Genomic DNA, 25,137 nt, shown 5'->3' with positions numbered 1-25,137 from the left:
CGACTTTTTGTCTTCCCCATTATAGCATGTGCTATGCGAAAGCTTACCTTGGGTAGCCCAATGGCCTCCATAGCTCTTAACCACTGCACGGTATTATCTGTGTGTCGAAAATGAAGGCCAGATTTCTAAAATGACAGGAGAATGAAAAAAAAGAATAAGCAGTCACAGAAAAAGTGAGTCATTTGCAATATTCAATTGTGCTTCTCCAAGAACAGTCATTGATGCTCGTAGAAAACAAATCCAGACACAATGGAAAGACCAGACGGTATTTCAGCAACACCCTTGGTATCAGTGATGGGCACAGTAGGCTCTACAATTTGTATTTCGAGGTAATTCTTAACTTGAATTTCAAACACCACGTAATGTCTACCGTACACCTCGGGGTATTTTGTGAAAATGTATACACAAGCTCATGCTAACATGGCATCAAGATCTTGGTAATTACGGCTGAGAAGTCTAGCAATTTCAGTTAAACTAGATGGGGTTTTTATTTTAAGTTGTTGTTATTATTATTATTACTATTATCTTTTTCTTTTTTTTTTCCTCCTTTCTTTCTTTAAGCTTAGGTCTTGCTATGTTGCTCTGGAAAGCCTAAAACTTGTTATATAGCCTAGGTTGGCTTTGAACTTGTAACACTTCTCTAGCCTCTGCCTCCTGAATGCTAGAATTACAGGCATGCGCCACCATGTCCCAGCCCCACACAGGATTTTTTAGCAAGCTAAATGCCGTGTGTGTGTGTGTGTGTGTGTGTGTGTGTGTGTGTGTGTGTGTGTTTTGATCATGAACATCTATCTTCACAGGAAACCCGGAAGGTATAAAGAGGAACACACAAACCATTCTATAATTCAGAGCTAATTTTAGTGTACATTATTCACATCTTAATTGATCCTGGCTTTGTACAAGAAGTAACTATTCGGCAGAAATGCCATAAGACCTTTTTCTATATAGTAAAAACAGTCTCTCTGTATGTCTTTCAATTTTTTCTTTACAGTCCTAATCAGAGTGCCACTTTCTGAAATTATATCAAGGAACGAGCCACAAGGAGCCTTAGACCATCTTGCATTTTTCATTTAACATAAGAGAATGCTATTCATTTCACAGTCATTTGAAATGAGTATGCAAAAAAAAATAACTATAGCAAGCGTCATCATATAATTAACACCCAACGATAGCTAATCACATTCAACAAGGCTGGGGCATGTTGCCTTCTGTGAGCTTCCAAATCTGAATGGTTTCCCACCTCAAAGGTGTTCTCATTGCTGTTAGCATCTATACAACATAAGCGGATTCGTACTCAATGAATGCTCAGTAAGGGCCACTATTTGTGATTACACAGTGTGCTTCAAGTACTTTATGTAAGTGATTCCTAACTTTGCAAATGCCTTCCAGCATCATTGCTAGTCCTCCTTCCTTTTTAAATATGGGGAAAGCCAGATCAAAAAAGATGAAATGATTTGTCTAAAGTTAAGGGGCTCTAAGAGGGAGCTGGGATCCATGGTGGGGTCTCTAAATCCTTATGAGTGCTGACACTGCTGCCCATCCCCCCACCCTCCCACCCCCACCCCCACCCCGCTGGGGTTGCTGGAGACCATGGAGCCTAATGATTGCTTGGTTATTTTTCAGAAGGAAGAGATCAGTTCGGTGTTATAAAATAGCTGGGAGTAGAAAGAATCCAGAACAGGGGAAAGAAAGACGAAAGATGAGACAGGAAAGAGTGAAAAAACATAGAGTCTTTAGCTGATGGGCAGGCCTTAGTGTTTGCTTCTAACACAGCACACGTTTGCAGGATTCCAGCAGGCTTTAGGCAAGAGCGAGCTAAGACCATGGGAGAACAGACACGCTGAACTGTTGCCTGAAACTGAGACAAAGTTGAGGGCCACCTGCACACAACTTAACTGTTCTCCTACCTGACATGGTAAGTGCCTTCGCGGAATACGACTGGCATGTGATGTAATCAGGAAGTCTCCTACTATCTATGTAAAACTGACCAAGGCTCTAAGTCGATGCCACTTCCTGATAACACCCAAAAGAAAACCGATCTTTATGTTCCTAAGTCCATGTTAGAATCACCCAGCAGAAGCCCTGCTCTTTGCAGAGACTGTCTCTTCTCCTTCCAGGGCGTCTTGAGTGTCCATCTCTTTTCTCATTCCACTGAGTTAATTAAATGACTTTTGTTAGCTCAAAATTGAGTTCGGGAGTCAACAGTGGTTTGGGCTTCAACGGTCTCAAATCATGTAATGGAAAAAACCAAAACCAAAACCAAAACCAAAACCAAAACCAACTCAACCCATCATCTCTCTTTAGTGGTCTTGTTAAGTAAATACTCTCAGAAAATACAGCTGTACCTTCCTTCCTCAGCCTTAAAGTGCTGTTCTGAGCTGGAGAGATCACAGGAGAAAGAAAGAGAAAGTCCTTAGCTGAATAGTGTAGCTGAAAATGCAGGGTGTCTGTCATGACCACCAGGACACGCCATGCTAGTCAGAACTTTCACCTGTAAGGTCAGGAAAAGGTCTCTGCTCCATATAGGGGGACTGATTGCGAGGGTGGGTATTTTACAGAAACCCTACAGATTTCAGTTCTCCGTCTCAAACATCTGAGAAACACTGACTTCAGAACCCTGAGGTCCATTCTACTTGTTTAAATTAAAAACTATGCGTCTGTGAGCGGCTTACAGCAGTAACCATCCTAGTCTATGGACTTGCTTTAACTAGTATGAAAATTGGTTTTCTAAATGGGCTCAAAATAATCTCATCCATTGTAGTTCTTGTCCATCTTTTTAAAAAATCAGTTCTATATATTAATATGAGATGAAATGATGTGGTTATGGACATATTGATCCATAGATGCTCCTGTCTAGCTAATGTGCTTACATTGCATATGGAATAATATATTCTTTTTTTTTCTAATTTCATATTATAGGTGTGTGCTCACTTTCTATCACTGAGCTGTTTCACTGTCAGTAAATGAATGAAATCAATCCTGTTTCAATTTCATAGATGAGAAATTCTGCAAGTCTTCCTTGGACTTAACATCCTGAGTATTAGGACCAGAGTGTTTCGGATCTTCAAGTTAGTCCAGAACTGTAACAATTATCCCACAATGTTTATTCTCTAGATGAGAAAACTGTGGGTATAAGTGTGTAAGATACACAAATGCCATTCATGTTCAATGTAACAGACTCAGAGTTAGGGCTCTGGGATGGTTTGCTTTGTCAACTCAGGGCAGTCTTTAATCACCTAGTAAGAAAGTTGCAGTGAGAGATTATCTAGATTACCTACCTAGATTATATTAGTTTGACCCATGGGCATGTCTCCTGGGGGCTGCTTTGATTAGGATAGTAGAGGTGGGGAGACCCAGCCCACTGTGGGCAGCGCCATTCCCTGGGCTTGTGTCCTAGAGCCTGGGGAAGGTGAGCCGAGTAGCCGGCATGCTTGTATTCATTTCCTTCTGTTCTTGACTGTGATGTGACTGTCTTAAGTTCCCGGGGAACCTTGGCTTGCCTGCTATGACAGACCATAACCTGGAACTGTGAATTAAAACAAACCCTTCCTCCCCCAAATTGCTTTTTGTTGGGGGTAGATTATCATATCTATAGAAGTTGTTTAAGTACAACGGGCTGTTTGCAGAGTCCTGATTCCACGTCCAGATTCCGTTCATTCTGCTCCTCACAGTGGCTAAGAACGAGTCTGGCCTTCAGTGAACACGTGCCAGCTATTCAGCTTTGCACTGGTAGCCAAACTTTCTTTTACTACGTTCCTTCTCAAAATGTTTACCTGACACTCTTCCCTGACCATGCAAGGAGGATGTAATAGTTAACCCCAGAATCACCAAGGAGACAAAGCTCTGTGTGTCTGTGAGTTTCCACACTGGGTCAATCAAGATGGAAAAACCAACCCTAAAATATCATCTTTTGGCCGAGGGGCTTGGGCCGAATAAAAAGGTGGAAGCCAGCCGAGCATCACAGAATTGTCCCTTCTGTTCCTCCTTACTGCCGACCCTGTGTTACCTGCCATCTCGTGATTCTGCCACCACCACCTCCCGACAGCACCCTCAACTGTGAGCCCGAACAAAGCCCGCCTTAGGTTACTTTCTAAAAGGTATTCTGTGGCAGAGACAAGAAAAATAACCAAGACAATGAGCTTTCTTCTCGTTCTTTCTAATCTCGGAGTGAACCTTCCAATGAAGAAACTTAGTTCTTACTCACTGTCCTGTCAGTGCTGGCTACCATGGCTTCTGTACAGGCTGGTCACAAGTCACAGCTGCATACTGAGAGCATACCCAGACACGGGTACCATTAACAGCAGAGCTGCTCTGCTATCATCACCGAGAACAGTGCTGGGCACAGGGCAGGGGCTGGTAAGAGTTGTATAGAAATCAACTCTCCTCCATACAGACTGAATGGCCCTTTTCAGATGTCCTTGGGATCGGAAGTGTTCTGACTTCAAAGTTTTCCAGATCTTGGAATATTTGCATAGCAGATCTAGTCCAAAAATCTAAAACCAAAACGCTCTGAGGTCCGAAACCCTTTGACTATGGCGGACACTCAGAGTTCCAGACTGGAGACCATTTGAGCGTTTAGATTTCCAAATAAGGGTACTAACCTGAACGTGCTTCTCGCACAGACCAACTTTATCTTCTTTTCCTACATTATCATTTTCATGCCAATGATTATCTTTTAGAGCAATGGCTCTCAAACCTTAGTACAACACGTGACTCTCCTATAGGTGAAGCTCCTCAGAAAACCGAGAGATGGTCCTCAACTCAGCAATGAGTTCAGTTTGTGCAGACACTCATCAGGCGGTCGCACAGTAGGTGCTCAGAGGTCAGGCTCTAGGCACACTGAGGGAGTGCCATGGGGTAGTGGCTTGAGTGAGAAATGTCCCCCATGCCGGGCGTGGTGGTACATACCTTTAATCCCAGCACTCAGGAGGCAGACACAGGAGGATCTCTGTGAGTTCAAAGGCAGCCTGGTCTACAGAGAGAGTCCAGGACAACCAGGGGTACACAGAGAACCAATGTCTTGAAAAACAAAAACAAACAAACAAAAAACAAAAACAAAAACGAAAAGAAAGAAATGCTCCCCTCTCCCCACAGGCGCAGGCATTTGAATACCTGGCCCCCTGTTGGTAGCACTGTTTGGGAGGTTTAGATGGTGTGGCCTTGCTGAAGGAAGTTTGCCCCTGGGAGTGGGCTTTAAGATTAGAGTGCATTGCTATTTCTAGTTTGTTTTCTCTGCATCACCCTTGGCACTCAGGATCTATGAACAGGAGCATTCAGCGCCCTGTTCTTGCTGCCATGCCTAACGCTTGTTGCCATGTCTCTAACAGCATAGACTCTTATGCCTCCGGAACCGTACACCAAAATAAACCCACTCTTCTATAAGTAGCCTCGGTGATGCTTTTTTTTATTTTCACAGCAACAGAATAGCAGCTAAAATGTTGGGACCTGATAGTGAGTTGTTGCCATGAAGGACCTGACCATGTAGTTTTTCGGAGGAATGTGGAAGGCTTCGGAACTAGACTAGAAAAGAGGACTAGTGCCTCACATACAGCTTTAACAGGTTGTCCTAGTAGGAACCAGTAAGACAGTGCTGATAGCAAAGAGGACGGTAGATGCCTGGCTCAAGAGATTCCAGAGGGAAGCAAGGATTTTAACAGCAACTGGGTGAGAGGCCTATGCTGGCGAGTTCTTAGGTCAAGTTGACAGAGGCAGGAGTCATTCTGTAAGAGGGAATCTCAACTAAGAAAATGTTCTCATCAGATTGGCCTATGCGAAACCCTGTTGTGTATTCTTGATTGATGATTGTGTTGACAGGGACCGCCTCACTGTTGCTGGTGCTATTCCTGAATAGGCTGGTGGTCCTGGGTGCTCTAAGACAGCACGCTGGGCAAGCCATGAAGAGCAAGCCAGGAAGCTGCACCCCTCCATGACCTCTGCCTCAGCTCCTACCTCTAGGTTCCTGCCTTGAGCTTCTGCCCTGGCTGCCTTTGAAGGTGGATGGACTGAGACCTGAGATTTGCAAGCTGGAACGAATCCTCTTCCCTCCAAGTTGCTTTTGGTCATGATGTTTTTTATCACAGCAATAGTAACTCTAACCAAGGCAAGGTCGTTCCTGTGATATTTTGGCAGACAATCTAGCTGTGTTCTGCCCATGCCCTACGAACTTGTCTGAGACTAAATTAAAAAGTAGTGGGTCTGCTTCCTTCAACAGAGGCAATTCCAAGACAACATAATATCGGCTCTGTGGTGTGGTTATCATAAATCACTCGGGCAGGTCTATAGTGAAAAAAAAAACCTAAAACCAAACCAAACCAAAACAAAACATGGGGCAGAATGAAATATAGAATGTATGGTTTGAAGAGAGAGTACAGGGAAACTTGGTACAGGCAAGGCTTGTGTGAAACAGATCAGATTATCACCAGCAAGGAGAGAGGCATAGGGAGAGGTACTCTCGAGGCAAGACTGCACCTAGCTAAGCTCTCAGCTTCTGAAATAGCCCAAGGTGTTTCCTGCTCCTAGAAAGCAGCTGAATGAATAGAAATGTTTATGCTCTAATACTTAGGTGGTCCAAGGGGAGGATGAGGCCCATCCCAAGCTGGCAGTCGCACTTGGCAGCGTCATTCCAATGATGCTGGTTGTAGAGGCATAAAGGATGCAGGAGTGGGAGGGGCTGTGGTTTCTTCCTCTGTAGTTTCAGAGCGCTACTGAGGCCAGGAAGCGCATGGCTAGGGAGTACCTGAATGAGGGCCCCAAGAGGCCATTGCAGAAAGCTGGAGAAATGAAGTCTGGAGAAATGAAGTCTCCAGGATGCTGGAGATGGCAGAGTTGTGGGACATCTGCCAAGGAAAGCTGCACAAAGGGGGCGGAATAAGCCCAAAGGAAGGATGCATGATGTGAGGAGCACAGCTGCAGCATGGATCAAGGGACCTAGGGCCTTGGAAATCATTTGGTATTTGTCTTGTTGGGTTTTGGTCTTGCTTTGGTTCAGTGTTTCTTTTCTATGGCTTCATTCTTCCATTTTGGGATAACAGTGTGTGTTCTGTGCCACTGTATGTTGGAAGTATGTAATCTGCTGGTTGACCTTAGAGGGGGTTACAGGGAAGACATCGCCTTGAGTCTCAGGAGTGACCCTGAAACGGTGCAGAGTCTGTGAAAGACTACGGGTACTTTTGAAGTTAAATGAATGCATTTTGCACTATGATACGGCTACGAGACAAGGCAGGGCGGGGAGTAGGATGCAGTGGTTCGGATAAGAAATGTCTCCCCATAGGCTCAGGCCTGTGGACGCCTGGCCCCCATTGGTGGCACTATTTGGGAAGTTCAGGGGGTTGGAGAAAGTACGTCGCTGGGGGGTGGGCTTTGAGGGTAAAACGCCTTGCTATTTCTAGTTTGTTCTCTCTGCTTTGTGCTTGACCCTCGCTATGTGTGCCCTCTGCTTCCTGTTCCTGCTGCCATGCCTACTGCTTGTCACCACGCCTCTACTGTGCCACCATGGACCTTCACCTCTGGAACCCTAAGCGGCTGTTTCTTCTATTAAGTTGCCAACGTTATGGTGTGTTATCACAGCAATAGAAAAGTAGCTAATACGCAAGGTAAGAAAACACACACACATACACACACACACACACACACACACACGATGAAGGCTTCTGGCTTCCTTGAAGCTGTCATGTAGTTCTTTGCCTATTTCCCAAGCCCCTACTGCTGCACTATTTATTGTGGACAGAACAATCTTTAAAACATTATATTTATTTATTTATTTACTCTGTGTGTGTGTGTGTGTGTGTGTATGTGTGTGTGTGTGTGTGTGTACACCTGCATGCACATGCCCTAGCAGTTGTATGGAGGTCAGAGGACAATTTGCAGCGGCCAGTTCTTTCTTTCCATCAGGAATCCACCTGATTCCACCAGGGATCAAACTTGGTTCATCAGGCTTGGCAGCAAGCTCCTTTCCCCACTGAGTCATGCCGCCAGACCCCACGAGAATCTTTACAATATGCTGTGGAGTGTCCAAGGGAGACACTAACAGGTGCTGCACAGCATGGACAGCATGGTTATGTGCCCTAGTATGGAGGATGGTGTTCCCTACAAATTGAGTACTCATGCCTGGAAGGCTCATATGTAGTACCCAGGACATCCTTCTAACCCTAAATCAACGAGGCACCAGGGTTCTATACAAAGAAGCCTGGGAAGTGGAGGGCTACCTAACACTGTGTCCTTCAGGGGTCAAGGACATGACCTTCCTTGGGGATGCTGTGTCTAACAGGAGGGTTGTGTTTTACAGATGCAGTGACAGCCTGTGTTTTCTGAGGTCAAGGTTTCCCAGATGGCACACTGAAGTGCCATGCCCATATTAGGGGGCATCCTTAATGTTTAAGCATCCTCACTGTCACCTTACAATTTAGGGATCCTTGAAGAGACGGAACAGTGTGCTCTTGCCTCAAGGGACTCAAGAACAGGAAGTTGTGTCATCTACTCAGGAAGGCCTATCTCTTTTTGCTACTGTATCAAAAATCAAAGAGACTCCGATGTGGAATTTTATGATTACACGGAAAACTACTAAGGGTTCCTATCATGAAAAGCCTGCTCTCCAGAGATTCCACAGAAGGTAATTCTCACACACCCCATGTTTCTCAGTAACTCAGTGGCACAGAGGTACCCACACCCCACAGCTGGCAACGGCTTCCTCCTCCTGCTCCTTGTTCAGCATCATTTCTGCACAGCTGTATCTTCCAAGGGGCTGCTGGGGCTGGGGCTAGGCCTTGAGAACACACCTTTCTTAAGATGCTTCTCACAGTGCCATCCTCTGCCTGGGCCCTTGTAAATATTGTTTCATAGCAAGAGGCCCGTCCCCATTCCAAGAAGTTGTCATTCATCCTGATAGCGAGCTCCCTAATGCCTAGAGAAGGTGTCTGATTAAGTCCCCACAAGGGCATAGGGGTCCAGAGCTGATGTGGAAGCAGATGCCCAATGCCAAGGTCAGTGATGTGCCAGGGGAAAAAAGAGTCAGTCCTGAGTCGGCTCCAGAGTTCTCATGCTGGGGGTGGATGGGGGTGGGGTGGGGTAGAGGGGGCTGTCTCTAAACTTGAGTCTCACTGTTCACAAAGCTGAAGGGAAACCTCCTCACTTTCCCCTTCAGGGAGAACTGACCCTTAGTCTAATCATATGGTACTGAGTCACTAACAGACTTTGACCTTGATAACAGCCACTTGACAATGATGTCTAAAATGTGGATGCAGGTTCATCTTAAGGATGGGGTGGGGGATAAGTTTTCTTCTGATTCTTTAAATATATATATACACCCAGGTAATTTGCTATTTTAATAGCCTGACAGGAACCCAAATGTCCTTATTTATTATATATTATTATTAATATAATATTATATGATATAATACTATTAATATTATTAATACTATATTATATTAATATTATTAGTAATATTGGATATATTATTATAAATGCTTGTTCTAACAGCATTCCAGACACAAACCTGTGCTAGATTGCCTGCCTGTCTGAACTAGTGGTTCTCACTCTGTGGGGGGTTGGATGACCCTTTCACAGGGGCTTTGTATCAGACATCCTCCATATCAGATATTTATATTATGATTCATAACAGTAGGAAAATTACAGTTATGAAGTAGCTATAAAAATAGTTTCATGGTTGTGGGTCACCCCAGTAGGAGAAAGTGTGTTCAAGGGTCACAGCATTGGGAAGGTTGAGAACCATTGATCTAAGCAATAAAGATGGACCCCAAAGAGATTTGCCACAGAACTCTGTCTACTGTGAGTTAGAAGCTATTCAAATATTGATCTGAATCCAATCTGTACATTCAAGAATGCTTGTTAGAATAACAATTATCCTACCTTCTTTACCCTTTTAAAAGCCCATTTAAATGATACAGAAAATGTAATAAGATGGCAAGCATGAGGGGGTGTAATAAAAATTGATATTTGTCCCTAACAAGAAATTAATTTTATATAAAATATATTTTCCATTTATTCTATTTTTAGCCATATTAATATTTCCTTTGTTATTGTAAGAGAAATAACTTTTAAGAATTGCAGACAAAATATAAGTATGATGAATTAAACGTGGGCTGGGGATCTGCCTCAGTGTTAAAAGGGCTTGCCTAGCAATTCACAAAGCCATGGGATCTGTCTCTAATAAAGATAAAATTAAAGAGCGGAGGAAGGGGGAAGAAGGGGCATGCAACTCTAAATGGTCTTGGGGTGCACCTTAATAGTCTGAGTACCTGCCTAGTATATGTGAGGGCCTGACTTGGAACCCCAGCACCACAAAACAACAACAAAAATGTAAACTTCCTAAGAGAATAAAGAGTCACATTTCGGCTGGGAGAACTTAATGGATGAAGCACTTGTTGTGTCAGCATCAGGACCAGAGCCTGCATCCCTAGAACCATTAACATCAACGAGGTGTGGCATGCTTGTAATCCCCACACTGGAGAGGAAGAGTATCAGGGGATTCCTGGGGCAAACCACCCAGCTGGACTAGTCAGGGTAGGTGAGCTCTGCGCTCAGTGAGAGCCTCAGCCTAGATAAAGTGGAGAGCCACTGAGGCTTCAACACACATGGCATGTATCCCCATATACACCTGTACACACGCAAACACAGACATGGATACACAGAAAGGAAGTGTGTGTGTTGGAGGGGAGAAGATCAAGTTACCAAGGGGCCTTGAACCCTTGACTTGTAGCAGACAAGCTACGGCATTTTCTATAACAGACCACCACACGTTCTAAATTGGTTCCTGCAGACACATCCTTAACATAGAAAGAGCCATTCAGCCTAGTGTCTGCAGTTTCCCCTTTCACTTTTTAGTAGAAGTCTCAAGCACAAAGGAGACAGGATAGTGGAATGAACTCCTATTTTCTATCAAGCCAGCTTCCGCAGTTGCACCTTCACAGCCAGTTTTACATCATCTATCCTCTTTTCCCCAGTGACCGTAAAAGAAAGTGACATTTTATCTGGAAATCTTACAATCTCTCTGAAAGAGCAAGATTACCTTTTAATATAAGATTGGTGTTCACTATGGTTTTTTTGTCTCCCTAACTCCACTCATGCCAAGTTCAAATAAGAATGTGTTCATCCATCGCTACTATTTCCCCCTACCCCTGAAGACAGCAGCCATATTTATTTTCTGATCCTTCCCAAGTCAGTCATGAAAGAATTCTTAAAACCACTTACATCCAAAAAGGTTAGCGCCGCCCCCCTCCCCTTTTTGGGGGTCTTACACACCAAACAGAAAAATGTTTCTATCTGGCCTTTCAATATCATTTTAGCTACATTGCCCTAACTCTTCAGGCCCACAGGTTAAAGAATATCTATTTTATGAAACTTTTTTTTTTTAGCAACCACATTTTATTAGCTTACATTAAATATACACTAAGGGTTTTTTTTAATGACATTTTCATACAAGTATATGATCTACTTTGGTTATATTCACCCCTATTACTACCTCTTGCCCCCTCCCACTGCAGTTGGTCTCACTCCTCTTCTCAGCCATCCCTTCTATTTGCACGTTTTTCACGTCTTCCAGGCTTATGAGCTGGGCAGTTCCTGTAGAAGCTGTCTGGAGGGGAGCAGCCTAAAAAACGGGTTTATTTTTGGCCTCTGACCCCATGTATCTAGTTAGGGCTACTTACAGGAGTGCGGATGAGGTGCTGCTTAAATAATTTACCAGTGATTACACTACTGAAGAAAACGCATCTCTTCCAGCAACCCCCTTCCTATTAACCCTCGTGGAGGAGTTTATTCTGAACATTTTACTCCTTCAGGAGAGTTGGAGGTCCCGTAAACTGTATTAGTGGTGAAAAGTAAGCACAGTGCACTCTCACTTTTAAAGTCATCAAGTCTAATAAAGCCACAAAGGACCTCCATGAAGGAACAAGGGGGAGGCTTTGGGAACCCCCAAACAGAGGCCTATCAGTCTTAGCCCGTGAATAGAACACATTCTTTCTTAAAGCGCCCTCAGCCTCAGGAAGGACAGTTAACAGGTTCGAAGGACCAGCGACACGCCCACCCCAAATCCTTACAGAAACAGTAGGAGTGAAAGGGGAAGAGGAAAGGCTGTACCAAACTTTGGCGTTTGGCTGGTTACCTTATAACGCGTCTGCTCCACGTCATAGATCTTCTTCTCTGACACCATTTTGGGGGCAAAGAACTTGGCTAACTTGGCCAGGTAGACCCCGTTCCGGAGCCCTTCTTCCAGCTCGGTGGTTGGTGGCAATTCCTCGACTAAGCAGACCTCCATCCATCTGAAAAGATCATAAAACAATGATGTGAATCCAGGCAGGGAACAGTCCATAAAGGGAGACACACAGGGCCCGTGCTGTGGGCTTGGAGGTCCCGTGGAAGAAAACAGGCCTCAAACATCTTTCCGGAAGTGTGGGATTTCTGGGCGGAGCAAGGATTCAGGACATAAGGTGAACAGAGAGGGCTTAGTTTAGAGGCATAGAGCTCACTGTCAACTTCACCTTTGCCTGAACCTCTGCCAATTCCTGTCAGTGCCAGAGGGGATGGGGTGGGGGAAGGCCAAACCATTTTGTAAGTGTGGAATTAGTACTGTTGACATTGAAGAGAAATGACTCCAGGCTTCTGAGCTGGGCAGTTCCTACAGAAGCTGTGCCTCGCTGGTGGAGCCGTTTAACACACTGCACTCAATGCAGATGACTCGGTGCACAGTGGCTGCCAGGAAACTCAGGGCCACGGGAAATTCAGCGAAACGGCTCGGATTGCTCAAAGAACACACAGGAATACATTAAACATACCCACTTTTGAGAGGGAGCATACAGTACCTACTGGGTTCTGAAAACATTTCTTTAAAGATCAGATTCAATCTCAGGGCACTGTGCCAGTACTTAAGAAAACAGAGCACCAAGGTCATTGCTGGCCTGAGGACGCACAGTGGGCGAGAGGCCAAGCTGGCTCATGTTTCCCACTGTGTGTCAAAAATCCTAAGCATGAGGTGGATGCTCCTTCCGTCCTTTCCTGAGTTATACCTGCTAAGACTCATCGTTCTCAGAAGAAAGCGCCCCCCCCCCATCACCAAGACATCTACCCGCACACAAACCCAGCTGTTGGTGTGAGGCCCGGATCTCCACAGGAAGGCAGGTCCCTGGAGGTTATGGACACATCAGCCTCGGCTCCCCTTATGTGGCAAACAGTGAAGCCCTGTGCCATGGCTCTAACACTTAACCTGACCAAAAGTGCCAATGCTGGACACTTCTGCTTTGCCTGTAGCTCTTGAAAACAACTTTGAAAAACTCAGTAAACTCCTAATAAGACGTAATTTCTGGCTGGTTATTAGGCACATAAAAAATAGAATATATGAGTTTTTAAAAAAAAACCCTTATTTAAAGAACAGGAATTATAATTCCTTGTCTTGCTTGGGCTGAGGCCTGCAACATTTCAAAATATGCACATATACATATTAAATATGTAAGATATGTAAGCATACAGGTATGTAATTATATATATTCTTGAGAATGCAATGCAATATCAAGGAAAACCAAGAGAATTGCTTAAGGGAGGCTCTTGTGTCTACTACTACATGGTAGGACACAATAAGAAAGTATAGGAAACCGGGCGTGGTGGTGCACGCCTTTAATCCCAGCACTTGGGAGGCAGAGGCAGGCGGATCTCTGTGAGTTCGAGGCCAGCCTAGTCTACAAAGGGAGTCCAGGACAGCCAAGGCTACACAGAAAAACCCTGTCTCGAAAAATAAGACAAAACAAAACAAAAAAAGAAAAAAGAAAAAGAAAAGAAGTGTAGGATGGGTAAAGGGCAGCATGGGGCTATCCCCAAAGTGATCAAGGTGAATCTAAGGATGAAAAAAAGACCTGGACTTGGCCTATGTCAGCAGGCAGGGAGAAAAGTGTGCAGCTGCGCACTGGACAAAGCCCTAAGCATAAACGGAGCGTGGCTGACTCACGGGGAAAGCTCAGAGAAGCCTCTGGGCCCTTGGGGTTCACCGAGAGAAAAGAAGAACGAGGCAGCCTAGTATCTCATTTAGCACGATGGGTTCTGCAGGACCTCGGGCGTGAGAAGCGATGACATCTGTTGCCGTAGGAAGCTGGGAGCTCCTGGCAGCTTCACAGAAAAGGCGTGATATGTTGACAGCGGCAATTATAACCAATTAATCTGTATAATAGATGCCTCAGAGACACTGCTGAGGGACTGGGTGAGAAGGAGGGAACTGGGAAATGGGGGGGGGGGTGCGAGAGGCAGGAAACGGCTTAAGGAAGGCTTCCGAAGGGGACCAAAAGGAAGTCCAATATTTTGGGAGAATGAACGCCACAACAGGCTCTGTGGCCTCCGCCGTCTGGCAGGGCTCTTCTGTTGTCTGTTAAAAGGGTGGCCGACGGACCTACATGATAGCGACCCTCTCTGTTCTAGTACCTCAGGGGCCAGTGAAACTAGACGCACAGGGAAGGGGTAAAGAACAGGACAACGATGGCTTCGCTTTCCACATACGTACGTACGTACATATATACATACATACATACATACATCATATGTAATGTGAGCGGGACATGTTTGTTGTGCATGAACCTTGCCTCATAAACCAGAACCAAGATGATAGACTTGGAGGGGGAAAAAAAAGGGAAAGAAAAGAAAGGAGGAAAGAAAAGACGAAAGTGATGACATTTAAAAAAAAAATGGCTGTATTAAGATCCACTGTACAAGGCCAAGCATGCTAGTCAAGCTAGCTTTCCATCACTATAGCAAAGCACAGGATGTAAGTATCTTATAAAGAGAAAAGCCTGGATCTGGGGGTGAGTGTCTGTCATCCCAGCCCTTTAGGAGGATAGGTCAAGGCCAGCTTGCGCCATCTAGCCAGATCCTGCCTCCAAAACAGAAAGGGGAGGGGTATACAATGCAAAGAGAGAAAAGGTTTATTCTGGCTCAGTTTTCGGCTTTCAGTCCAAGACTGGAGAGATCAATTTGTAATGGGACCAGATAGCACTGTTAGGGAGTAAATGGCAAAACAAGGTGTTCAGTTCAGGGGCAGGAAACACAACAGGGAAGTCAAGAGCCTGGTGTCCCACAATGCCATGCTCCACATACAACAAAGCCCTCCCCGCCCCCAATAGAGGCATACAGTACTTTCCAATCAATGGCCCTACCCTGGGGATGGACCCTTTTGTGCTTGGACCTCTGTGGGACATTCTGCATCAAACTACAGTACCACCACATTCCTAACTTAGACAAACTAATTAGAGCATCAAGCTACTTCACACCAAAATACAATCTGCTTTCAACCAATTATGTTTTCAAATAATTACCCTGAAAAAGACTGTTTTTCATATAACAATATATAAGTGCTTTGTAACAACTTGGTAATTGGGGTGCAAAGGGGGTATAATATACTGACAACTGGTAGGTGGAATACGGGGAGATACGCTGACAACTGGGAGCAAGGGGCAGTATTCCAAAATAAAACCAACACTAAGTATAATATTTCTGATTTGAGCTTGCTTTGAAAGGGAGATAATTACACTTGTTTTTGTCTGTTATTATACGTTTGCAGAAATACTTACATAGAGATAAAAAAAAAACTTAGGTTCTCTACAGACTTTCAAAACCTAGACGTGGCAGCTCAGTTGGTAGAGTGCCTGCCTGGGATGAACGAAGGCCTGGGTTTGGTCTGTAGAGCTGCACAAATGGGCTAGGGGGGCTCATGCCTGTAATCTCAGCATCTGAGAGGTAGAGGCAGGAAAATCAGAAGTTCAAGGCCATCCTTGGCTACACAGAGCGTTCAGTGTAAGCCGGGATACATCAGAATCTGAGAGAGAGAGAGAGAGAGAGAGAGAGAGAGAGAGAGAGAGAGAGGAGAGAGAGACAGATAGAGAGACAGAGAGAGAGAGAGAGAGAGAGAGAGAGACAGATAGAGAGACAGAGAGAGACAGAGGGGGGGGGAGAGAGAGAGACAGAGAGAGAGAGAGAGAGAGAGAGAGAGAGAGAGAGAGAGAGAGAGAGAGAGGAGAGAGAGACAGAGAGGGGGGAGAGAGACAGAGAGAGAGACAGAGAGAGAGAGAGAGACAGAGAGAGAGAGAGACAGAGAGAGAGACAGAGAGAGAGAGAGAGGAGAGAGAGAGGAGAGAGAGAGACAGAGAGAGAGAGAGAGAGAGAGAGAGAGAGAGAAGAGAGAGACAGAGGGAGAGAGAGAGAGAGAGAGAGAGAGAGAGAGAGAGAGAGAGAGAGAGAGAGAGAGAGCGCGAGAGCGAGCGAGCACCACCATCCATAGCACCATAGCATTAGAAACTGTCTAGAGGCAGGGGCTAGTCTATTCTTCTCTTTACAGTCCCTCTGTACCTAGCAGCCCGTTTACACAGTGCCCACCCAACACACACTTATCTCATGATAACTTCTGTCTGTTTTGCCAGGCACCACAGTGTGCCATGGAAGCCACACAGTACTGTTTGAAAACCACAGTCCATGCTCCCCGAGGGATACCAGCCAGTCTTCAGGTCGTCCAGCCTGAGAGGAGCTGAAGTCACCACTGGCAGATGAGTTTTGACATTATTTTTCCCCCTCCTTGGATCCTGACGGTTTTCTGAAAACCGCTTAGCTTTTCTGAAGCTCTTTAAACCCCAGGGTCACATAGTGGGAACATGAAGGAAGTCAATAGGGTGGTCAGGGCCGCCTTCTGCTAGTGTACTCCTGACTCTGAACTTTCCCTAATGCCCCAGCAGAAGAGCACGCCCTACCGTCCAGGCCCGTAGCTGGCTGCCATGTGCTGACAAGGCATTCTAAGCATCTTCCACAGCAGAAGTCACGCGTGTCATGGCTCATAAACACCTTGTGCTGTACTCCCGGCATACAAACTACATCCCTGTAGGAGTGAGCAGGACCCTGGAGGTTGTCTACTTGCTCAGTCCCCATTTGTCACACTTGGTAACAGGCATGGTAAACGGCCCGAGCTACATCTTGAGGGAGCAAATGGGACAGGAAGGAGGCTGACTATGTGAAGCTGAGAGACCGTCTGAAAAGAGGGCCCAACAGGAACTGCTACAAACCCAAAGGCTAGGACACAGGCAGGAGTAGGCTCCAGCTCATTATAATTGGGTAGAGCTGGCATGTGACACACAGGCTGAGGGAAGTGATGGCTAGCCACCCTGGGCCTGGCTCATACAAACCTTCCAGGGAGGTTTTTTTTTTTTTTTTTAATTAATACAATGTTTTAATTAATTCCTTGAGAATTTTATATATGCATTGTATTTTAGTCACATTCACCCCTTACCTCTTTCCTCACCTTTATCTGGACCCCCCTCCCTCGCTTCCCTGCCCTGTCCCAACTTTCTTTGCTGGGTAATTCCCGTGTTAGAGCGATCACACTTTTATCTATCAGTTCTTTAGTGTGTGGATAATGATTCCCATCTTTCCATCTTTTGGCCATGATGAGGTAACACCGCCACAAAGCATTATTAAACACGTTTTCACCAGGACAGGTGGTCTCATTTCTCTTGCTTATCTTCTCAAGAGTAGAGGGACTAGGCCAGATGCTCGATGGCTAATCTTGATCGACGACATCCTGATAGAACTGAGAATCACCGTAGGAACAAATCTCCGAGCGTGTTATGACGAATTATCTAGATGGGGTTAACTGAGGTAAGAAAGCCCACCCTTAAGTGTAGGCAATACTATTCCATGGGTTGCAGTCTCAGACTGGGAAAAAAAAAAAAAAGGAAGAAATAAGTGTAACATAAGCAACTCCCTGCTTCCTGATTGTGACACGTGTCCAGCTACCTGTTGCTCCTGCCACCACACGTTCCCTGACATGATACACTATATGCCTGGAAACTTAAGCCCCGATACACTTCCTCACAGCGCTTTTCTCACAGCAAGAAGACAAGCAGCAGATGCATACAGTGGCGCTATGCTTATCCATCTGAAAGAGCCTTCAGCCTGCTTGCCTGAAGTAGTCGCCTATGGTGACAGGAGGGGATATCCTGATTCTCTTGGATATACAGTTATCTCAGCACCGTATGTTAAAAAAGATTACACTCGTCGAATTGTCTTGGCACCTTTGAGATAGATAAGTTGTCTGTAAAAGTAGCCTCTATTTCCAAACCCTCAGTTGATCTTCAACGGTCTGTCATTCAACAGTCTGTGGTTTATGAATGACATAAGACATAAAGCTGGGAAGTAAATTTGCCAACACTTCCTGTGCTGTCGAGAAACGGTACCACATCTGGCTCAGAAACTCACGGGACTGAAATCGGAACTGGCCCACCTCCTTCTTGCTGCCTCGGCCTTCCCTGTGCTTTGGCCCGAAGCACCGATGTGCAAACATCTCATCTCAGAGCACAGGTTGAAGCTGGGCATGATGGAGCAGCTCTTGGGAGGCAGAGGCAGGCAGGTCTCTGCGATTTGGACACCAGCCTGGTCTGCACTGTGAGTTCTAGGGCAGCTAGGGCCACATAGTGAGAGCCTGACTTTAAAACAACAACAACAACAACAACAACAACAACAACAACAACCAAAAACAACTAAAGCCAATAACAACTGAGATGTAATCTGAATAAATTAATAAAACAAAATTTTAAAAAAGGAAAAAGAAATACCAAACGATGACAACAACAACAACAACAACAACAAAACCCAACCTAAAGCCAAAACCAAAACCACTACCACCACCAAGCCCACAGTGGGCTGCTGACGTCTCACCCTGCTTCTAGCTGAGGGATCACACAGCCCTGCCTGTGCTTGCTGCCCTGCAGGGAAATCCTGAGTCACTTCCTAGCAGAGCAGGGGGCTCCAGAAAGGTGGGGGTGGGGTGGGGGGGGCAAGTCAGGAGATGAAGATGAGAGGTGAAAAGAAAGGCTTTTCCAGCCTTAGGTTTAAGTCAAAAGACAAGACAAAACAAAACAAACAACAACAACAACAAAACCCTATCATTCTGTCTCACAAGAGGCAAAACCAGAGAAATACAACAAACAGAAAGCAACATGGGAAAATACCGGGTTAAAGAGTGCATCCTTCTGCACCGTGCTGTGCCTGGACACCGCGTGGAAGTATCTGAGACGCTTGCTGTGGTTTTGACTCAGGAAACCACCAACTATAAATCTTTCTCACGTGCAGCAGTGGACGGAATAAATGTCCCCAAGGTAGAACTGCTGGCCAAGAACAAAAAATGTGGTTTTTTTTTCCTTCCTGCAAAAACCCTTGCTTCATGAGGTACCTTTTTCCATAAACTTTCAAGTATCTCAAGTCAATTTTCTCCCCATTGTTTGGAAGAAGAGAAGGCAGCCTGTGGAGCACTTTGCTTTTGAAAGAACATAAAACGCTCTCTTCTCTGCTCTTATATGTAAAGTAATTGGTCACTCTTTACCTTTTGTGCTCAAAGGAAGTAAAAACATCAAAAATACAAAATGAAGATCCCATGGAAAACCTTTTTATTAGCTGCTGGCCAGTGTAAAATTGTTACAATTCTATGAGCATTATTAGCTCGGAGGAATGTGGGTGTAAGAAAACTGCTGAAGTCAAAGGGGCATCCACGGGCCACCTTCCTACACTCTTAAAGACGTGGATTCATCATATGAATCCAGTTATTGTCTTTAAAATATAGGCACACAGATGACATGAAAAGGAGCAACTGGGCTGCTGTGGTGGGACACACCTGTAAGCTCAGTATTCTCAAGACTGAGGCAGTAGGATCTCAAGTTTGAGCCTAACTCTGGCTACAGTTAGCCCATATTTAAATGGAAGAAGAAGAAGAAGAAGAAGAAGAAGAAGAAGAAGAAGAAGAAGAAGAAGAAGAAGAAGAAGAAGAAGAAGAAGAAGACGTGCATGACTGTAGCATCTATGAGGAACAGACTAGACTTTAGGAGGACGATTTGCCAGAATCTGATGAATCTGGCAAACATTTCAACACCATTCCACGGAGTACCAGCTCAGATGCTACACATAGAAATATAGGTAGAAAGGGGATTTGGAAAGGCTTCAGATGGACATGAAGAATCACGTTGCACATTGGATAAAAGGTGGTCCTCATTATCAAATGGGCAAGCACTTGGTCAACCACATCCTGTTATTTTGTGTAAGGTAGTCCTTTTGTGCATCTTGGACGCTCAGTTGAGGATTGTGCCAAGTACTGAAAGCACAGTCTAGGACCTCATTCATAGTAGGTGCAAAGGGAGGAAAAGAGAAAAAAGTGAAAGAAGGAATTGTTAACCCAAACCAAAGAGAACTTGAAGATTTGAAAAAAAAACTGTAGCCTATTCATATTGAAAAAAAAAAAAAAGAACAGCAGTGGTGTGGTTAGACACGGACAATCATTGTATAAGAAGTTGATTACATATCAATTGATCAGAATTTACTTGAACCAAAGGTGATGGAGACAGGACAAAAATGAAGGGAAGCTGCCCCTCCCTGCCCCCCACCCCACCCCCCACCCCTGTGATGGAACAGAGTTACTGTGAACACATTTGATAGTTCAAGAACACAGAATGACGCTTGGACTACAATCTAAAAAAGATGGCTCAGGGATGAGGCTGCCTCCTTAGCTGTCTCTGCTTTTGGTACAGCTACCACCCAAGGCCTTGAAAAGATGCTGCCGTGCCATAGACTGGAAGACGGAGCATCATATGAGGGCTGTTCTTAACCCATGGACTTAGTGGAACCGGCACTGCCAGGTTTTCAGCTTCCTTTGGATCTGACCCATGGCTTCTTTCTCCTTTTTAGAAAGAGAACCCCCATCCTCCCCCTGTCTCATGATTGCATTTTGAAACAAATAATTTGTTGGGTTTCATAAGTTCACAACTAAATAGAGACTTTTTTTGTTTTTGTTTTTAATTGGGCCTTAAGATGAATCATACCTAAAGTCTCACCTTCCCCTCATTCAGATGATATTTAGGTAAGACTTGAGAGTTAGAACTGGTGCACAGTGGTTTGAGAGTTACGTGAACTGGACATGGTAGCTCACCCCTAAAACCCCACAGTGTAGCAGGCTGAACCCAGAAGAATGCTGTGAGTTTAGGGCCAGCCTGGACTATATGTGAGCTCTCATCTCAAAGACAGACAAACTTACAAGTGTTAAATGCGAGTTGATATATTTATTTTTACAGGTTTTATTTTTATTTTATGTGTATTAATGTTTTGCCTGTTTGTATGTATGCGTGTATGTGTGTATGTATGTATATATGTGTATGTATGTAAGTAGGTATATATGTATGTGTATCCCTCATGTCCCTGGGGTCCCTGAGGGTGTAAAGAGGCATTAGATCCCCTGGAACTGCAGTTATAAACTGCTGAGAGCTGCTTTGTGGGTGCTGGGAACTGAGCTGGGTCCTCTGTGAGAGCAGTCAGTGCACTTCACAGCTGAGCCTTGCTTCAGCCCCTTGGGTCAATGCGTTTTGCATGTGAAAATGAACACAGTTCTCCAGGGTCTCTAAATGAGCCTCTTCCAAGTCACGTGCTAAAGCCCTAAACTCCAGTATCTCAGCGTGTGACTACAGTTGGAGAGAGAGCCTTTAAAAAGAGAAAATAAGTGAGGCCTTGAAGCTGGGTTTTAATCCAATCCATCAGGTTCCTAACAAGAAGGAGGAATTTAGGAAGACCACAAGGAGACGAGAGAAGAAGTTAAAATGCACAGGCACTGTGGCCTTGCATCTTCGGCCCTGTTTAAGCACAAAGCCCACGAATGCTTGCCTCACCGACACTTTCTCCATATCGCTGGAAGGTATTTTATGCATTTTTATTGCACCTGGATTTTAACTGTGGCTAATACAGAAGGATAAGTGGGGGGTTTTCCATTGGTGGCATTACGCTAGAGTTGAGAAAGTTTTAGACTTCGGAGTCTTTCACATTTTTATTAAGGGTTTTGGATTATCTATTGGATCCCGCCACTTAGAGTGTAATCCAGTGAGAGCCTTGAGGCACAGCACAAACACCAGAGCAATGGTTCTTAGCCTGTGGGTCACAATCCCTTTCCCATCTGTTCCTCCACTTCTGATTTGTGTCCCTCCCTTTGCTGATGCCGAGTCTCGATCCCCTGACCTGTAACGTGGGGATGACAAGACGGCGGGTGAAGTTTACTGAAGCATCGCTCCAGTGCCCGGCGCATAGAGGAACCACAGTGAGTAACAGCTATATTGCAGCTTTCTCTGCCCAGCTGCCAGCTCCTGCCACACAGACTCCAGGCAGCAATTAGCCTAGCAAATGTCTATACCAAGCTACTCCTTTGCCACCCAGCCTGCCCACCTCTAGGGAGTCCATGCCTCCTTACACATTCGCTTACCTCAAACAAATTACAGACTTCCCTGGTAATGAGGGGGGTAATGTAAATATTTGCATATGTTTGTGACAGCCACTTTCACTCCAGAATGAGCCACTCACAACAGGGTAACAGGATTGCAAACAGCTGCCATACATAGGTCCTTAGCATATTGGCTACCACTTGGCAGGTGACTGGCACTTACATGGATGCATTCTGATACCAGTTCAGGAAGCAGACAGAGGCTTGGAGAGCCAGGGAGCAGCCGGGCTGTGATTTAAACTCAGGCTGTCACCTCTGTGGGACACATCTCCACCACACTCTACTCTGCTCTGACGAATCATTTAAGACTAATGTGGTGAGCGTGGTTCGGGCTTACTCCTTAGGAATATCCACAAATTAAGCAGAAAGTCACAGTGAAACCCTGAATCAGATGGAAATTCCACTCTCCTAAAACAAGGAGTTCCTTGGCTTTAATATAGCATTTAAGTCGAATGCATGATTTTTGATTAGCGGATGCTTCTAGAACAGCGGTTCTCAATTCACAACAGTAGCAAACTTACAGTTATGAAGTAGGAATGAAAATAGTTTTATGGTTTGGGTTCTCTACAACATGAGGAATTGTATTAAAAGGGCCACAGCATTAGGAAGGTTGAGAAGCTAGAAACAGTATAAATGTATAAGTGTGCCCTGGGCTCTGGCTCCCTGAAAAGCTGGCTTCAAACATGTTTCTGTTGTTTAGTCATGATCTATCTGGGTCACAACAATCTCCCCTGGTCACAGTGACCCCCCTTCAGAAATTTGGGCATAATACAGCTATGTCATGAAAATGAAGAGAGATACCACACATTGAGTCATCCTGGAAAAAAAGCACCTAGCCTGCAACAGGTGCTGAAGAGATAAACGTTCCCCGGAAATACAAAGAAAGTAGGAAGCTGAGCTTGGCTTAAAGTGTGACACTGCAAAGGACCTACCGCTCTGTCCTCCATGGGGCAGCCTGACACTAAGTCCCTCAGGATCTATGAGATAAAGTCTCTTGGATAGACACTCCTGGGACATAGGGTATCCTACATGAACACATGCTGCCCACAGAGCATCAGTCATAGCTCCTAAGCACCAGAGTGAGTGTCCTGTGGCTTCTCTAAAACTTGCTACAGGTGAGACTGAGGTGTTAGGCGCATTTGCGGTGCGAACCCCCTCACATGTTGTAAGATGACCATACCGGAGTGCGGAGGAAAAGAAATGCGAAAGTACCGCAGCAGCTTCCTGACACACTGACTGCATAAATACTGTGTAAACAGCAACCTAGGACGGGACAAAGCCGATTCTGCTTCCTGAGTCTCTTCGCATTGTGCACACCATCTACGCAAACGTGACCTCACTTCTAAGGCTTTTGAACATTTCTTTGCTCCAAGACAGGCGGGAAAAGGAAAGCAACATGCAACATGCTTCCGAAGATGGTCAGCTCATTTGTCTGAATTAGTCTCTCTCTCTCTCTCTGTCTCTCTGTCTCTCTCTCACATACACACACACACACACACACACACACACACACACACACACACACACACACACAGAGCCATAGCAGAAGCCAGGCTACAAGGCTACACTCCAATGTGGAAGGAAGTAACCGACTTCAGAAGCTCGCTCCAGCATTTCCTCTCTCCTCTCCCTCCCCTTAAGCTACAGGTGCTTATGTTCAAAGCTGCCCCTCTCTCGGAGGTGCAGAATGAATGAAACAAGCACTGTGAATCGATTCCTCCAGAGTCTATGGGACAGAGACACAAGTGCTCCGGCCAGGAGGGCTGAAATGTTTAACAGCACGGGCAATGATTTGAATGTCATAACCACGGCCCCTTCCTCCTCTAGCTACACGCTAAGTCCCGTCCCCAGCCCTTATTGATTTTCCCCACCCCCACCACCAGCTGTACTAAGGAAGTGACAAACGGGGGACTCACTAGATGCCATCAATCATTGTCACTAAGAGGAGAATGAAAAGAATCTAACATATGCTCTTGCAAATGTCGCCCACTCTCCCCTCCTCCCTCCTCCTCCTCTCTGATACACGCACTCTCTACAAGCAGTAAGCCACTTTTTAATTTCCCTTCAGTGGAAATGTATGAAGGACTCATAGCATCCAGTTACTTTTTTTTTTTTTCCTTTCCCCACATTTGTTCACAGGTTTAAGGTCATAGTTCGTACAGGCCAGACTGAGTAGGGCTGGACACCCACACTCCTGCCAGCCCTGCCCAACCGCTGTGAACAGAAGGACTAAGGATGAAGCCAGTGCCTCTCTGGCACCTGGTGGGATGGCTGAAGAGAAAGTATGCGCAGTGCAGGTGGCAGATGGCACTCTCTACAGCGTGTTCTGGAAGACAGAGAACGGGAGTCCCCTATTGCTCTACTGACCACGGTGACACTTGATAGACCAATTCCTATGGCAACAGCTCTAAGCACAATGCACTAAAAATAAACCAGGGATGTTTTAAATGGAAGATAGATGCTTGTGATAGTCTCTCGGGATGCTGCAAGAAGCAGGATGCAACCAATGGCATCAGAGGCCATAGACAGATTTCTCCTGCACTCTGTAATTCCCCCACTGGGAATCAGATCTGGCTGGCTAATAGAAGAAAACCTACAGCAACAGGAAACAGCTTTGGGAACCAACTGTCTGAGGATATTAATCACAAAGACATTTAAAATCGAGCAACTTTCAAGCCCAGAGACCGTGCTACATGGCGAGACGCTGAGCACCTTTTTAAACTTCTAACGGTACAATCAAGGCAGAGTGGTAATGCAAAAGTGACACAATCTAACATCTGTGAAGTTTTTGTTATTTGAATCCACATATGAGAAGACTATGGCTGGCCGTTAAGATGGTAGAACTCAGGGGTTTCCTA

The 25,137-nt window shown here is 45.2% G+C and overlaps 1 protein-coding gene across 3 annotated transcripts in view; it reads right to left on the bottom strand.

Moving 5' to 3' along the window:
- Positions 1-25,137, bottom strand: part of IQGAP2 (IQ motif containing GTPase activating protein 2) — a 272,620-nt gene that overhangs the window by 126,023 nt on the left and 121,460 nt on the right. For 2 of the 3 annotated variants that reach the window (XM_084802701.1, XM_084802702.1), the window contains exons 3-4: positions 12,119-12,275; positions 48-125 (exon numbers count right to left, since the gene is read on the bottom strand). In XM_084802701.1, the coding sequence (XP_084658827.1) occupies positions 48-125; positions 12,119-12,275 (235 nt within the window). Of the gene's footprint in view, positions 1-47; positions 126-12,118; positions 12,276-12,558; positions 12,578-25,137 lie in introns of those variants that run through there. The other variant, XM_084802703.1, reaches the window with a different exon arrangement.

Source organism: Acomys minous, assembly GCF_964271855.1.
Source record: "Acomys minous genome assembly, chromosome: 11".
Classification (NCBI taxonomy): domain Eukaryota; kingdom Metazoa; phylum Chordata; class Mammalia; order Rodentia; family Muridae; genus Acomys; species Acomys minous.
The sequence above is the reverse complement of the archived record's forward strand: the minus strand, read 5'-3'. Positions and strand labels throughout refer to the sequence as shown.